Genomic DNA, 17291 nt, shown 5'->3' on the forward strand with positions numbered 1-17291 from the left:
TTAATATATTTTTTTAATGTTTTTTTAAAAAAAAAAACATTTTTTTAATTAAAAAAAATTAATATATGTGCCACGTGTCGACGTCTGATTGGTCCACATGTCCAGTTTAACGGTCAACTAACGGTCAACTAACGGATGGACTAATTTGGTCACTTATCAAAACCACAGGGACCTCCTATGATAAAAATGAAAATCCAGGAGGGAAAAAATAAAGTTGTGAAACCCTAGGGACTAATTTAGTATTTAACCCTTATTTTTATTGTTTATGTAATTTTTCCATGTAAACATCAATGATCTAATATGGATCAATTTCACTTCAAATAATAATAATAATAAAAATGGATGCATTTATTGCTCTCCCTTGCAAATCATAAATCGGAAACAATCCTTCATCATTCTTCTTCATTGATTATATTCTAAATTGGTCTATCCAACTTCTTATGTAATCATCAATCATCTAATATGTATCAATTTATGGCTCTCCCTATCAAACAACCCTTAACCATTCGTCTTCTTCATTGCTAGGAGTAAAAAGGCAATTACAGTTAACAATTAGTGACTAAAACTACTAACGCTAAACAAATAACCACCTAATTAACGGTTAATTAAACCAATTAGTAGTTAACCGGCTTTTTTTTTATAAAAAAAAAAATTGAACTTAAGAAGCCAAGCTTAACAATTGAGCCGGCTTAGCTAAGTCAATTAGCTGAGAATCAAGGGCATATTTGTAACTCTCGTTAGTTGGCCCACGCCTTACCCACGAAATATCAATTTATAGATATTTGAAAGAGGAGTCTTCGTAGCTTTTCTCGATGTGGGACAAGCATGTTTTTAACAAAGCATCCTAACTTCCTCCAGTGCAGAAGCTTACCCAAGGCCAAAGCATAGGCTTCACGCTTCAATAGTTATCATATGACGGCCAAAATAGCATCAAAATCGTCACACAGAGGGAGAGAGATGAGGTTAAGAGTGTGATGTGAATATACAAGAATAGTGAGACAGAGGGAGATGAGGTCAAGCACAAAAACTCAAAAAGCACACCAAAAAACAGGTGAGAAAGAGAAAGCACACAGACGGATTCAGAGAGAGAGATAGTTTTTAGTGTTTTCCTTATATAACCTTGATGTGAACAAGTAGGAATCTCCGAATCTGAGAGTTTCTGATAATTTTTGTCGGGATTTATGGTGGATTTTCGGCGACGAGGGTGAGATTGATAAGTGGGTGTGTTTAAGAATTAGTTCGAGAGGCTTCCGTCATGCGAGATCTCCTGGTGTGGGGCAGTCCAAAAAGCGGTTGTTTCCTCTCCTATATGTGGAGTCCTCTTCTTCTATGTTTGAATTTTAATCTCCTTGTTCTGGTTCTTTGTGGTGATTGCCTAACAAACACAGAAATGGGAGAGGAAACAGAAAACACGATGTTGTTTCACCTTAAGATTTATATTATATAATATATTTTTTATATAAGTAAAAATATTGAAAGTGAAATTTAATCAACATTGCAGGAGATCGAACCCTAGCCACCTATGTGGCCTGAAGGAACACTCACCACTACAATACAATGACATGTTGTTATACATTACATATTATTTATATATATACTAAAAATATATATATTTTAAGAAAGCAGATAACAATTAGTGGATTTTTAAAACCCACTAACCGCTAACCGCAACCGTCTAACCAGTTAGCGATTTTTACTAACTGCTTGCGGTTGCGATTAGGTGGTTTTAAATTTCACTCCTATTCATTGCTTTTTCTTTTTTATATATATTTTATAATTTTAATATTTTGTTTGTAAATGATTTATATTACGTAATGATTGATTCTAACATAACATATTAATAAATTTTGTTAACTTTTCTAAAAGTAGGATTGTAGGAACCCGCTTTTAAAATTTAGAAAACTATTTTGTCAAAACCTCAAAACACATTGACAAAAAATACATTTATCTTAAAAAAATTAAATTAAGCAAATATCTGAAATCGCAAATAATGGATTTAAATTCATATTTTTGTAAAATAAAAACATTTGCGAAAATAGCATATGCTTCTATAATGAGTTGTCCTGATTGACTCCAAGGATATTTCAGTAATTATAAGCAAGCTCAATTTGGAACAAAACGAGAACGAAATAAATATCACAGAAGGGACGGACTGGCACTGGCCTATTGATTGAGAGTTGGGGTTTTTCTTCCATTCCCTATACGACGACGTTCTGTTAGGGTTTTGCTTTCTTCAACATTCAGGTCTTCTTTTTTCTTCTTCAGAGAATCGAACGTTTCCGGAAGGCCCAATAAAGCGTCGTAGCCATGTACGGATCGAGAGGGTAAGTTGATAAAATCTGATCTCTTCGATGCTTCGTTTGTATAATTTTCTGTCTGTTTCTCGCGATTGTTTTTCTTCGTGTTGTCGTTTGCTATGTCAAAGCCGTAAATTCGTTGTTTGATAATGATGATGGATGGGATTTAGGGCTTTTGATGATTTAGTTTTATGAATTAGAAACTGAATTTGAGGGTAATAGAAACCTTTGGTTTTAGGTTCATTTTCTCAATAGAAATAAAAAGAATAGAAAATTTTGTCTGGATTTTAACCGCTTGGTATTTGGTCAATTAAAAATCATGATTTTTGGTTTGATTTCCTGAAAAGTTATGCAAATTAGAAAAATCAGCGTAAAATTATAACCCTTTTTGACAGTGGGATATGTTTATCGTCCGGCGGTGTTTCATGCATTATTGCAATTTAGAAGTCTTAGGTCTCAAAATAATTTATTAATAATTTTGCACACTGACTTTTTAATTAAAAAAAAAAAAAAAGTAATTCAGTCTTTTTTGGCAAATGTGAACTTAATCTTTCTCCATGTAGCATCTCATCTAGGGAGGAGTTAGCGACTGGTTTAGCGCCTAGTTTTTGAACAGATTATCTTATTCTCTTATAATTGTTGGTGTATGCTATGTGTTCCTTTCTTAATTTTCCATTTTGCTGGTAATACTTACTATTGAAGTTAGGATGTGCTATTAGCAAACTGTGGGAGTTGATTAGCTTAGGAAGTGAACTTCTTTTATTTCTTTTACTCACCTGATTAATTCATTACTTTTTAGCTCTTTGTAATGTATAATTATTGTCGACGTGTTCAATTTGCGTATGTCATGCTTTAATGATGATGTGTCACTGCTAAGTATTGTTTTGTAGAGGCTTGATTTTCCATTGCTTTTGCAAACTTATGTTTTGATGAGTGTGTGGGGTTTATAACTTTATATGTTGGTTGTTTTAAAGAGAGTTAGCATAATTTTGTTTGAGGATTAAAAATGTAGTGATAAAGAGTTAGGTGTCAGGGAATCGTGGGTTGGGTTTGGTTTTATTAACAGGTTTAGTGGGGGATTTTTTTTCTTTTCTTTTGTGGGTATTTATAATTGAAGGGCAATGTTGGGAAGCGGGGGGGTTTCGGACGGGTACGAGGTCGGCTCAAAGAGACAAAGAATGATGGAATCCAATCCCTACTTCGCAGTGAGCAGCAGCACAAGTGGCTTTCAACCTTATGGCTTTGGTGGTGGCTTTCAGCCCCCTCCCTTTCCAGTGGTTCGGCTCAGGGGGCTTCCCTTCAACTGCACCGACATTGACATTTTCAAATTCTTTGCTGGACTGGACATCGTGGATGTTTTGCTGGTTAACAAGAGTGGGCGGTTCTCAGGAGAAGCCTTTGTTGTCTTTGCCGGATCCATGCAGGTTGAGTTTGCTATACAGAGAGATCGACAGAACATGGGTCGGAGGTACGTGGAAGTTTTCAGATGCAAGAGGCAGGATTATTACAATGCTGTTGCTGCAGAGGTAAACTATGAAGGAATTTACGATAATGACTACCATGGAAGCCCTCCTCCATCTCGATCAAAGAGGTTCAGTGATAAGGAGCAGCTGGAATACACTGAAATATTGAAGATGCGTGGTCTCCCATTCTCTGCAAAGAAAGCTGAAATTGTTGATTTTTTCCGGGATTTCAAGCTCATAGAAGAAAGGGTACACATTGCGTGTCGCCCGGATGGGAAAGCTACTGGAGAAGCATATGTAGAGTTTGCTTCTTCAGAGGAGGCTAAGAAAGCAATGTGCAAGGATAAGATGACAATTGGATCTAGATACGTGGAGTTGTTCCCTTCAACACCAGATGAAGCAAGACGGGCTGAGTCGAGATCTAGGCAGTGATCAGGCACTCTGGCCAGGGAATTTAATGCTGATATTGTGATCTATTTTTGGTGTTCCAATGAGATGTGCATGTTCCTTTCAATCTGTAGGTGCATTTTGGTGTTATTAACTTTCTAGGTTTTGTGCGTAGAACAATGAGATGTGCATGTTCCTTTCAATCTCTATGTGCATTTTGGTGTTATGACTTTCTAGGTTTTGTGCGTAGAACATTGATTGACTTTTCTGTTATATCTTGACTTCTGAATTTTAGTTAATGCGAAGGTACTCAGGATCGATATTATGCTTATGGGTGACCGCTGCCGTTAACAGATTTGCTTCTTTGTCTGGGTTGGGCACTTGGGTTGATACTGAGTTCATGCTTGACCAGTGGAACAGGTTCAACCCAAATGAAAGTCCAACGCATATAAAACATGCAATAGGGGCAAGAAAAGGGGGAAAAAAGAGAGAAAAAGTGAGCTGAAAATCTCATGTAAACGCACATATGGTGGCAAACCACAAAAGATAGGGAAAGACCACAATAGGAAGCACAACTGTGCCAATAGAAAGCCAACTTTTATACAAATTAAATATGGTTTGTTCTTGCTCCTACTCTTCTGATATGTACTTTGTTAGTCTCTACCTTTATTGCTTTAGGCTGATGGACCATGATTTCTAAGAGCTCTAGCTCTGTGCCTCCTTTTGAAAACATCTTGCCTGAATCTCTTGGTCTCACTTCTCAACTCTATGAAGGGTTTTCTCTCTATAGTTTCTTTTTCTCTCTCCAGCATCCTTTGCCTTTTTGCCACTGCCATGGCTGCAGCCTCATTCTCCTGCTGTTGGCGTTTTGCCTCTTCCTATAAATGATGCTCGATTAACAGCTGTGCATGTATAATTTTCAGATGTGTTTGTGGAAGTGCTCGCACACTCGAGCGCATGCATGCTGATTAACATATGCAGGTGTACTATTGAACAATTCAACCATGTAAGAATTAAAAACATATATCTTATTTCCTCTCCTCTTTGGGAATACTGAAAATAGATTAAAAAAATTATTTTAAATTGAATAATAAAAGTGGATAGTTAAAATACTAAATGCTCCTAGGACTATAACATCAAATTCAATTAATTTCTAAGTTGCAAACCTGGAATCTAGAAAAGCTTAATATAATGTTGTGAGAAAAAGTCGGCCCGTATGCCATGCACAGATTAATTCTATTCGTTACTTTCCCCATCCCCAAATGGCATGGTACCTCCTACCATAAAACCAATCTCAATGCACAAAATGCTACGAGGGTCACGCCACATAGGCTTTGAGGGAATTAGGGGATGGTAATGCATATCATTACTCACCATGCACATCCTTCCACCTTTTAAAGGGGTGAGGAAAATTGTTTAGGATGACTTAGTGCAGCAAAAGTTAAAATATTAAGAAGGGGAAAGAGAAAAGACCTGTAGATCTTGAATGAGACTGCCGAGGGATTTGATCTTCCTATGTGGCCAACGAGCAATACCAAATTCTCTACATTTTTTCTTGAGAACTGTAAGTCCGACTTTCAAATTTCTCGAAGCTTCAACGATTGGAAGATCGAAATACTTGGCCAGATCAGGTAGAGCAATTCTTGCAACATCTTCACTGGCCGCCCTCTTTTTCTTACTCTCTGCAATACCTGCAATCTTCCATCCTATCTATAAGGTATCAAATTTGGAGAATTCAGTCAATTTCTAAACTCAAAATGCAAGAATTAAATGAAACATTATCCATTATTGTCCAGAGAGGAATTGTTGTTTCTTCCAACATAACCTCGGACATCGAAACTGAATCCTATAAAACAACCCGTTTCACAAAGGAGCTGAATGGAGTCAACAACACAATTGCAGAAAGAAGCTAGTCAATGATAAACATCATGTAGAAAGTTAGTTCTTTTGATGTTTTACACAAGGCAGAGTGCACATGCATTAAACCTGGTGAACAGGGTTCCTTTTGTTGATCTTCAGATAGTTCAGACATGGGAAGACAGTTCAGATCCTGATGAAGCGCGGGCATACTTTTTCTTGATTGATGGTAAGTATCATCACTCTCCTTCATTGGAAATTTTGATGGCTCTTTGTCGCCCATTCTGCAGCCCAACTGAAAAATAATTTCAAGATCATCTGCCAATGTTGGTACTGACTTCAGATTGGGATTTCTGAGTAATTTAAAAAGAAAGTTAGGTCCAAGCCTCAACAATTTGTAACAAAAAGAGAGAGAATGCATCAGAACATCAAGTATCACCAAGGAGAAACAGGGTGACCATAAATTTCATATGCAAGCATCTCCACTACTTCTAAATTTTGAAAAATTAAAAAAAGAAAAGAAAAGAAAAAGAAATCATGAAACATTTATGGCAGACAACTCTGCTGCTTTACTGAGAGTGTGACTTCCAGCAATGTAATCAGTACAGCTATTTATCTGAAGGCATGGCTTCAGAAGAGATAAAAAGGCAAAAAGTGATGGCTTGAAATAGATTTGGGTCCATATATGGCTACCACTTTGCTTATTTTCCTGCCCAAACAGCCTATTAGAAGAAAGGCCAACAAAAGGGAAAGCCTATTGGGAAAGTGTTTTAAGGAAAAGCAAGAATCTATGGCACATGATCTGAGACTAGCTATAGCAAAATAATTATGACACCAAAGAGTGGGGTTTTTGATTAAAATGCATCATTCTATTTCTATGGACTTTTATTCAATCAGTAACATCATCGGCTTATCTTATCTAACAAACACCAGTCCTTGCATGCCCAAGTCAAAAATTAATCATCCTATAGTGTATATCATAAAAATCAAACAGTAACCCATTAAGTTAATTCAATCAATAACCCTCAAATTCAGACAGATAATAAAATTTATCTTTTAAAAAAAAAAAAAAAAAAAAAAAACAGAGAGAGAGAGAGAGAGAGAATTCGGAGGCCAGGGTACCTGGAGATTGAGAGTAGAGAAGGAATGCATGAAGAAAGAGGTGGGCGATCGGCATGAAATGCAAAAATGCAAACCCAAAAACCCTTCACAAGCCCTTCAAACACTTCGGAAACCCGAAACTTAAGCGATATGAGAGCTGGGTTAGCTTCCATTTCCGTGTACGATCCACTGGGCGAGAACAAAAACTCCCTCTCAACTTCATTTTCCTTCCCATCCTCCGATCGGTACACATGCAAACTCCTGATCAACTCTGAACAAAAAATGATAAATCAGGAGAAAAAAAAAAATGATTCAAAATGGTAGCTTCAAATCTGTAAGAAAATACGACATTGAATTCTTTTTTTTTTTTTTTTTGGAACAAGAAAAAGAAGAATTAACAGACAACTGCGCACTTCGGAAAAGCAAGGGGGTTCGGCTACCTTCATTAATGGTGCTTTGAAAGATTAAGAGAGCTCTTAATACATGGGTTTGAGAAGAATCCATGGGGAAGAATAGAAGTTGATCATTGAAAAACAAGTGCTTCAAGGAACCATTTGGAAAAGTGAAAAGGCCGATGAAGCAGCCGCGTTTTCTAACAAGTTTGCATCATGTTTTTTTTGGTTGGTTTTGTTTAGAATATATAAATTAAATAATCATTTTTATTAGCTAAAGCTTTTACCAGAAGTTGTTATTTAATATTATATCACATAACACAAGTTTAAACCCTATCTTCAGTATTTACCTTTTATTTCATTTAAATATTTTCAGACTATCACTTATTGAGTAATGATTCATACAACGCTGGCGTGCATGATATGTTCATACACGCCCAAGAATTTTTTTTTAATATTTTAATTAAAGAAAAAAAATTGTTGAGCATGATTGTTCATGCACGCCAGCGTTATGTTTATCATTACTCATCACTTATTAATTGAGAGTTTGAAACCACGTGTGAAAGTGAGTATATGAATATAACTTAAATAATTAAATTAGATTATTTCCTATCAGTTTAAGCTTTTGAAATAAGTTGTCTCAAAAAAATCGGTAAACTAATAACAAGGGTTGTTCTCATTCCTTGTTAGTAATATAATGTTATAAATTATACTTTTATTTTATTTCAGTACTATCTTATTATCCTAACGTGACAGTGTTTTGGATTAGATCAATATAACAAAATAGAAGTGAAATAAAAGTGAGGCTTTGACATAATTTGAATAGGAAAGAGAAAATTCTGCCAATTCAATTTAAAATAAAATAAAATATAATTAATTTCCCTTTTAGAACTAAATTGCTTGAAGTGTTGGGTTTTCATGAAAATTTAGCCAACCAAACAGCACCTAATCACACCAACCAACGGAACTTACTCCAAGTCTCCAACGGTCGTTTCAGTAAACGACAGAATCTGATCTCACTTTTTATTATCCATTCTCTGACTTTTCGCACCACTTATCAAGCATGCACCCGGGGCATTATTTGTTATAGTTGATTTCCTTAATAAGTTTTTTGAGAAATGACTCTCTTTTACATGAACAAATTTATTATTAAATATGTGAAATTCACGTGAAGTCTCACATATTATTGAACGATAAATTTTACAAATAAAAGATAGAGCCAATTAATGATTGGACATGCTGTCAAAATGGGAGTGGAGGGACTCTAAAGAGCCTGTCAAAATATTTCATTTCAGTCCATCCTTGACCACGTGATCTGCCAGATAGTAAATCAAAAGTACAGATTTTTTTTTTTTTTCTTCAGCAAAAGGACAGAAAAAACAAGTTCTGTCCATTTAATTTAAAATAGAGGGAACATAAAAGAACCTCATAAGTTGGTGGCGAGTTTCAATAATTTCAAGCTGCTCGTTCCCATAAAGCATTGTAAAACGAAGCCAGTATAACGCAAACCAAAATTTTTACAATAATTATAACGCAACTAAGAACACATTCATACTATTTCGGGTGAGGGGGTAGCAAGGAAGAAGAGATTTGCGGTACATAGTCTCAACCTAATTTCTTTTACCCCTATTTCGTCTGCGTCCAACTTGGACCCATCCATCTTCTGCTTCAGTTGCCAACTTGGGTCTAGGTTCATTGACTGGCATATCTATATAACTTGAATTTGACAGCAACTCTGGCGCATCAAGCGCCATATTTGATGAATCATCCGGCATCATATTTGACAAATCATCATTCTTGTTCGCATCATTTCCGCTAACATCATTGTCGCTGTCGGCATCATCATCATTCACAACCTGGTATAGAATCGAAAATAATGAGATAATTATAAATCTAAAATTTGACAAAACATCATACCATTGACTGCAACACTTGCAACATAATGGCTCACATGCCAGACCTAACAATTATAAATTCTCTTACATAAAAAAGCTTAAGTATTTATCAACTTCAAAAAAAAAGAAAAAAAAAAAAGGGAAACCCTTCCAAAGGAAGGTTGTTTCATGTACTCACCCTTGTCAGGTAAACCCCAGACCCATGCAAAGCGCTCCCTTTACACGGATCCGGTAAGACTTTGGTTTTGCTGGTGGGCAAGGCCCTAAGAATATGTTTGCACTCAAGAAAATTTGGCCATTATATCTGATGAGAATGTTACCAAGACCAAAATCCTTACCACTCTAGCCAACCTCCCCCCCGGGGTTAAGGGCTTAAGTTTTTATCAACTCTCTTGGGGATTCACTGGAAACACTATTAATATTACTGTTCAGCTTTCGACAAAGTAAAATAAGCCATTGACGGCACTGCACAGACTCTTACAACTAAATCCAAAATAATAATAATAAGACGATGAATCAGGTTCCAATTGTATACTTGGTAGAATCTGGCATTTCTTAACCAAACCTTCTAATTGAAACAGGAAATAATACTCTCACCACGCAGCATAATAGGTTGTCTAATATTGTAAGGCAGAGCCATTTGAAAATTCTCTAGCAGATCTTACACCACAGAAGGCACTACTTCTCTTAACCTTAAAAGGATCATCCGCTAGGTCCAAACCCCCCATACTATCTTTATAGCTTTTTAACATAATAGTGCAGCAAAAAAAAGAAAGAGCAATTTCCTTCCTATAGACAGCCCATTGTGTTTTTATAAGTAACTAATGCAATCCATAAGACTTGAACCCCTGACGTCACCACCACCCCCATTATTTTTATATGGAGGTGCCATTTGGCCCAAGGTCATTGGCATAAATTTGTAATATATAATATAGAAATTATATATTTAAAATCTTGTTATATTATATACTACCTCTACTGTCCCAATTTATATGATCTGACCATCATATAAATTTAAGGAACTTGATTTAGGAAGTGGACATGATTTAGGCCAAGAGTTTGATATATGAATACCTGTCTGACATGAGGAACCGAAACTTTCCTTAGGCTTTCAATAGACTTGAAATTCCCTTCCAAACATTCTTCATGCATAATCATCAATTTTTCAGCTACCTGTATGGTATGAGAATGCAAAAACACAAAAACCAACAAGACAGATTACTCTCATTTGAAAAATTAATCAGATAACAGAAGCATATAATAAAATGACATTCTAACTGCAAAAATCTTGACCAATTGATCAAAACTGCCTAAAGAAGCAAGGTCAATGATAAATTACCAAAACCAGGTTTAAATTTCTAAAGATCGTTAATTTGATATTAATAATTTGCATGTACTTAAACCTAAAAAATTTAGTTTGTTAGGCATTTGCACTCCACAAACAACAGAAGCATTTTCCCTAAAATTGATTGAGCAAAACTGCAGAACCAGTGATTGCTGTCTCTGTTCAAGAACATTTCAAAACCAACATAGTTTAAGGACTGAATTTTTTAGCTTTCTTTGAATCTTTCTTAATTATAAGGAAGTATTTTCCCTCTCTAGTTAGTAATTTTTAATTTTCCCATCTCTTATTAAGATTTTGCGTCTACAAAAGCAAGGCTTCTGAAGAATATTATGAACTTTGGTAAATGAAATGTTCAGCATACCATCAATTCTATGATGGCGAGACTACATCAAAATTCATTTCATCCTTCTTCTTTCACTTTTCTTTGAATTCTGAGCATATACAAAATCCAGGCACAATAAGGCCTCACTTAAGCCAAACATTAAAAACAATATTTATAAGTACTATCCAAAGTCCCTAGGCTACTAACTCCCATTCTTTCTTATATTATATCAATTAAAAACCCTCTATGAAGTCATTAACCTTAAGCTACTAGTAATAAAAAATCTTTAAAAGTCACAATCCTTCAGCCAAAAAATTCCAATATCTCAAATAAAGGTACATCAGAAAGCTGATAAATAATACCGTCAGAAGAAATATAGGTGTATTTGTAATTTTTAGGTTTCATAAAGAAGCACTACACATGATAGGCGTTCTTATGTAAGGTACTACCAGGAGTGAATACTAAAGAAAAGATTCCACCCTTTGCTAGGGGAGGAAGAGATGCGATCAAAGAACTACCATGATCTCACGAAATCTAGACAAAAAAAATGGCAAGAAGGCATACCTCCTCAACGCTGCCGTCCTCAGCCAAGGTATTGAGAGACTCAAGAGCTTGTTGAAGCATATGTTCTAAATCATCTATATAAAGCGGCTCTGGGGAAAACAAACAAGGAAAAAAAAAAGTTATATCAGGAAAAGAATTGAAATCACAATTCAATGTGAAGATAATAATAGACCAATGTTTCCTCATCCACATCTTAAACAAATCAAACATCAATTACATCCAGAATGAAGTGCAACGACTCACAAAACTTAAATATAAAATCATTTAGATCATAAAACAAGCACCAAACCCACATCAATCTTAGTTTAAGCAAATTCATATAGTAAGAGCCCCTATCAATCCTTAGTTTGCTTTGCAAAGTCGATTGAACAAAAAACTAAACAGATAAAAATAAACAAAACAAAACTGGACAAGCATATTTGAAACAAATAAACACATCACTTTTTTTAAAAAAAAAAAAAAAAAAAAATCATGAGAAACTCAAGGCGAGGCCATTTCATACCCATGCAAAGCACCCATTCCACACGGATTGGGGAAGAGTTCGGCTGTGCCAGCAAGTGTGGCCCCAAAACAATTACAACATTAAACCAAAAAAAAAAATCAAACCTCAATGAATTCCCAAAGACATAAAACTCAAAAGCCTAATTGCCTACAAAACTACTACATAGATTTATTAGAAAAAACCTTCCATTTAGGTCATAAAAGTCCATTAAACATGAATATAATAGGCAAAAAGAAATACCAATTCTCTCATCTACCACAACATCAGGATCTCTACCACACAAAACTTCATTCCCACCAAAAAAATACTCACAAAAGGCAAAAGGTTTGTGATTTCGTCGATAGAACTCCAATTATATCCCATTCTAAGCACTAATTTGCTAATTTCAACAATAAAACCCAATCAAGTGCAGCAAACAATGGCATTTAGTACACAAATTTTCATTTTCGGTACATATAATGTGAGATTTAGTGCATAAAAATTCTAATTTAACCCAAAATTCTCGTACTAAAAGAAAAAAGCATACTTAAAGAGTACCTCTGGACTGAGTAAACCAGGAGGCGATATCGTAGGCGAGCTGGTCAGCCACTTGGCCCGAGTGAGGGCCGCCCCACTCGTTCTGGGCGGCCATTTGGAGCGCCCACCAACGAGACAAGACCAGATGAATGCCTTCTCTCAGTACTCCCAGAGCCTCCGCCGATAGCTCTCTCGGACGATCAACATCCATTGGACTCACTAAAATATCACGTTACTGCATAGGGCAAACCAGTATCTCGAATTTAGCTTTGGACCTTACGTGTAAACTCACAACGATACAAAATATAATTCGAAACAAATATCATTTTAGGATTGAAGAAGCTATGAGCCAAATATCATTCGAAACAACATCAGAAAACAGACAGAACACACATAAACCAAATAGGGCAGTGGGAAAAGGACCTGCACCACACCTCCTTCGAGACTCGATCCGATACTCAAGACGAAACCCGACCGGCGTGTCGACAGCCGCGAGTGAGAAAGGGACGAGAGAGAGTGAAAAAAAACCCTAACTTCAATCTGGATGTTTTGTTGCGAGTGTTATAAAATTACAATATATTTTTTTTTTTGGCAGTTTTTTTAGTGGTTTAAATTTAAGGGTTAAACACCTAACACCCCAAATGGTTTTATTTTTTTATTTATTTTTTCTCTTTTAGTAGTTTAATTTTTATCACAAAATGTATATGTGATTTTGATAAAGACCAAATTGATCTAGTTGACTTAACAAGGGTAACTGACACATGGACCAATTAAAATTCGTCACTTGACATAAGTGGCCACATCATCAGTAATAAAGTGGCTACCTAATTAAAATTTTTATTTAAAAAATATATATTTTTTCAAAAAATAAAGAATTAAAAAAAAAAAATTTGGCAATTCAGTCAGAAGCATCTATCACGCACTTCAATCCAATGAACAAGCACATAAGCAAGACGAATCAATTCCTCTTTCAATACTCAATTACATAATCAAGGCTAAAGCACATATATATAGAGAGGTGCAAAGGACAGATGTGCCACAGAGATAATAATTACCAGAGTTTGCCAGTCAACTACCTTTTCATCTAAGAGCATTCCCAGCAGCTTCCTCGTCATTTTCCATATATTTAAGGATTCAAACTACTTTTTGCTTATTTATGTCAAAATACACCACAATAGCTTCCCTTAATCATTCCCTATATCATTAAAATATTTGTTTTTTTAATTATATTATATATATGAGAGGAGAGAGGAGAGAGAATTGTAAGAGGAGAGAGGAGAGTGTAAAGAAGAGAGAATTTTTTTTTTTGAATTTAATAATCATAAGGATCGCAATAGTGGAACCCTATACTTTGGGTTCTACTATAGCGATCCTCATGGTTGAAGCTCATTTAGGGAATCTGCTGTAGGACATTTTTTGTTATTTTTTAGACATATTCCCTACACATAGGGAACAGACTCCCTATAAGGGAGTCTGTTGGGAATGCTCTAATGTCGTTTTCAGCACCATGAGTCCGTCGGTCGTTGTGTGGGTGGACTCGATTTCATCCGGTTTTAAGCAATCCGTCGTTCTCATGTTTCACCATATGGATTACCTATCTTTCCGTTTTCTCCCGCAAGTCCCTTCGGTTTCATCCTAGTTCTTGGCACTGGGAAGAGTCTCTAGTAGCTGCTTCAGCTTCAACCACTCGAATTTTCGATATTCCTTTGAATATTTGACAATACATTCCGTACCTTCGAAAAAGGACCCTTATTAGTTGTTGCAGGCGTAGGCATAGTAGCATCTGAGCAACCGCAGAGAGGGAGTTTGAATTTGAACCTGCATTTCGTGATCGAAAGCCACTTAATCCTTTCGATGAAATAAAAGCGAGGGGCATAGATCGACACCCACCCAATAGCCCTTACAGTTCTAGCTTCACCTGGCATTGATTACCAATTTTCGGCTTTTTTTTGGCTATCCCAAAATGAGGAAAAACCTATGAATGGCTGGCAACTCAAGGATGTCAAAATTATTGGCTCGGATAAAGGTATGCTGGCTGGAATGCTGCAATTACTCTTCCATCCCACCCCCTCTTAGTTTTGAGTAGGCGTTTGGTAGGTGCTAGGCATTGATAAATCGATGGAAGGGACAAATTGCCATGATCGGCAGAACCACCCCTAGTGGGTCACCCCCAGTGGAGCCCAAGGGGTGGTTTTGACCACCCCTAGTATTGGGGGTGGTTTTGGCCATCCCTTTGGCTTCATTGGGTGGCCTCATATTTTTTTTTCTTTTTTGTTTTTTGTTTTTAATTTTTTTAAATAAAAAATTTAATTAAGTGGCTATGTCATTAATGATGACGTGACCACTTATGTCAAGTGTCAAATTTTAATTGGTCAACGTGTTAGTGATGTGAACTTTCGTTAAATTAACTAACGGTCAATTGATGGAAAGATCAATTTAGTCTTTATCAAAACCACAGATACCCCTTGTGATAAAAATTAAACCATAAGAGAGAAAAAATAAATAAATAAAACCCTATAGTGGTGTTAGGTATTTAACCCTAAATTTAATTTTTAAATTTCTATGGAAAAGTGAGAGAGTAGAATTATATGTGTTGAAAAACTATAAAATTAATGGCCCCATCAAATGGCATATGATTTTTTATTATTCTTATTTTTTTTATAAACAATATTTTTATTTCATAATATTGATAAGAAACCTCAACGAACTTATGTATCAGTCATTGTCAAGATAAATGTTATACATTACACAAATGTCTCATTAGCTTGATGTGGCCGTGCTGAAGAATATAATAAAAAAGAATAAGAAAATCTGTTGCGGTCTATAACTAAAGTACAAAATTACATTGTTTGGGTAAGTATTTTATCTAACGTTACTCTGGACATTCTTAGCATTATGAGATAATTTTAGAATAAAAATGTGGTTTAAAGAATTAGCCTTTATTTATTTTTTCTTAAGTTTCTATTTTGATGGAAAGTGAACTTATAATTTATAATTAAAATGCAGTCTTATAGTATATAGATATTTTAACAAAGAATTTTTGTACTCATATAACTGGTATTTTATTTATTTATTTATTTTTTTGCACCAGAAGAATCATTTGCTTCCTTATCAGCTGACCAATTGCTTGCCCGGTTCTGTAACATCTTATAATCCAATTAATAGGCAGGAGTGAGGTCTCCTGCAATTCCAATAGGATTCTGCTTGAAGGAGATTCCATTCCTCTAATTAAATATTATTTTCAGTATTATTTTTATCTTTTTCTTTTCTTCTTCCTCTCGTCTCTCTCTCTCGCTCATCTCTACCACTCGCATTCCCCATCTCTGGTCTCCCTCTCGCCCCAGATCCTTGCAAAATTTCACCCAAATCCCTGCAAATCTCTTGGTGGGCATGGGCTCTTTGGTAACAGTGGAGGCAACAAAAGATTTGATGCAAAAAAAAAAAAAACCCCACAAAATCAGAACCAAACAAATAGAAAACAAAAAAACCCAACAAATCATACACACCAAACAAAAATCTGCACTGAAGTGGTTCATGTCTGCACCGACGGTGCTTCGAATGGTTGGGTTTGAGTTTGTTTGAGGGAGAAAGATGAGTCGATGGAGCTTCGAATGGCTGGGTTTGAGTTTGAGTCGGCCGATGATCCGGAACTTGGAGGCGCTGGTCTTCACCTTCATGGGGTTTGAGTTCATAGCTATTTGATTTGATGCATTTTTTTCTCTTCGATCGGGTCTGTTGATTTTGGGCGTATGTTTTGAGTGAAGGAAAGGAATTGAAGGGGTGGCTTCAAGAGATTTTGGGCGTATGTTTTTGGGTACTCTGGGTTGATTTTTTGTCTGAGGAAGAGAGAGCTCAGAGAAGAAGGGAGCGTTGAGGGAGAAGGGGAGGAGAAGGAGAGAGAGAAGAGAGAAAAGGAGGGGAGAGAAAGAATAATAAAATAAGAAAAAGAGACGCTTGGAATGATAAAATATTGCTAACACATTGAACTTTAGGAAGGAAAATTCTAAATTTAACTAAAAAGTTAAGATAGAAGGGCTGTTGGAGATATTCTTAGAAGAATCAAGAGAACAAAATGGTGAAAAGACTAGAGATGAATGGGAGCCAAACACACAAAACGACAAAAGGGCCTACCGTAATGGAACCCAGCCGCCGTCTTTTTCCCGACCCGTGGCCGGTGGGAACGGCGAAACAAGCTGAAATTTAAGAGGCCGGTGGGATTCTATTCTTCACACACGCCGTCGGATTTTGGGTTGACTTTTCTAAATTTATATTTGGTCCCATCATCGTCATCGTCTACTTAGGTTTTCCTGAAGGGAACAAAATAACATAATGCTTACTACATCAGCCATTAGAATATACTTTTAAGTGACAGTTTATTATGCACTAATTCTTATTACACTCGTTTTTATAAAATATGAATAGTTAACTTTTCCGTGAGTTTGTTAAAAGATTATAGTAAAAGCTTAATATCCCAAACATTTTTCTTAGCTTAATATACAAGATTGTCACAAGTTGCCATCTCCATCTGGACCATCTCAATCTCCATTTCCGTCATTTTTAAACACCCAAAAGCTATAAATTGAAAGCTTTTATCGATGGCGATAAGCTAAAACTATCAAGGCAATATGATGTGACATATATATATATATA

General features: G+C 35.8%; 3 protein-coding genes across 5 annotated transcripts; 1 reads left to right on the forward strand and 2 right to left on the reverse strand.

Moving 5' to 3' along the window:
• Positions 1–2145: 2145 nt before the first annotated feature.
• Positions 2146–4350, forward strand: LOC132171973 (uncharacterized). The gene is made up of 2 exons (XM_059583392.1): positions 2146–2324; positions 3415–4350. The coding sequence occupies exons 1-2, from the start codon at positions 2308–2310 to the stop codon at positions 4190–4192; spliced, it is 795 nt and encodes a 264-aa protein (XP_059439375.1). The 5' UTR covers positions 2146–2307; the 3' UTR covers positions 4193–4350.
• An 87-nt stretch (positions 4351–4437) lies between these two features.
• Positions 4438–7699, reverse strand: LOC132171971 (protein RKD5-like). 2 transcript variants are annotated; one of them, XM_059583391.1, is made up of 5 exons: positions 7546–7699; positions 7127–7376; positions 6134–6357; positions 5621–5838; positions 4438–5025 (listed from the first exon to the last, which is right to left on the reverse strand). In XM_059583391.1, exons 1-5 carry the CDS (start codon positions 7607–7609, stop codon positions 4822–4824), a joined length of 960 nt encoding a protein of 319 aa, XP_059439374.1. In that variant the 5' UTR covers positions 7610–7699; the 3' UTR covers positions 4438–4821. The 2 variants fall into 2 exon arrangements, with proteins under 2 accessions (XP_059439374.1, XP_059439373.1); XM_059583390.1 differs by having other exon boundaries at positions 5621–5853.
• Positions 7700–8947: 1248 nt separating this feature from the next.
• LOC132170391 (pre-rRNA-processing protein TSR2-like) lies at positions 8948–13194 on the reverse strand. 2 transcript variants are annotated; one of them, XM_059581360.1, is made up of 5 exons: positions 13076–13194; positions 12663–12876; positions 11624–11712; positions 10467–10565; positions 8948–9353 (listed from the first exon to the last, which is right to left on the reverse strand). In XM_059581360.1, exons 2-5 carry the CDS (start codon positions 12850–12852, stop codon positions 9108–9110), a joined length of 624 nt encoding a protein of 207 aa, XP_059437343.1. In that variant the 5' UTR covers positions 12853–12876; positions 13076–13194; the 3' UTR covers positions 8948–9107. The 2 variants fall into 2 exon arrangements, with proteins under 2 accessions (XP_059437343.1, XP_059437342.1); XM_059581359.1 differs by having other exon boundaries at positions 13065–13194.
• Positions 13195–17291: the final 4097 nt, after the last annotated feature.

Source organism: Corylus avellana, chromosome ca2 (assembly GCF_901000735.1).
Source record: "Corylus avellana chromosome ca2, CavTom2PMs-1.0".
Taxonomy (NCBI): domain Eukaryota; kingdom Viridiplantae; phylum Streptophyta; class Magnoliopsida; order Fagales; family Betulaceae; genus Corylus; species Corylus avellana.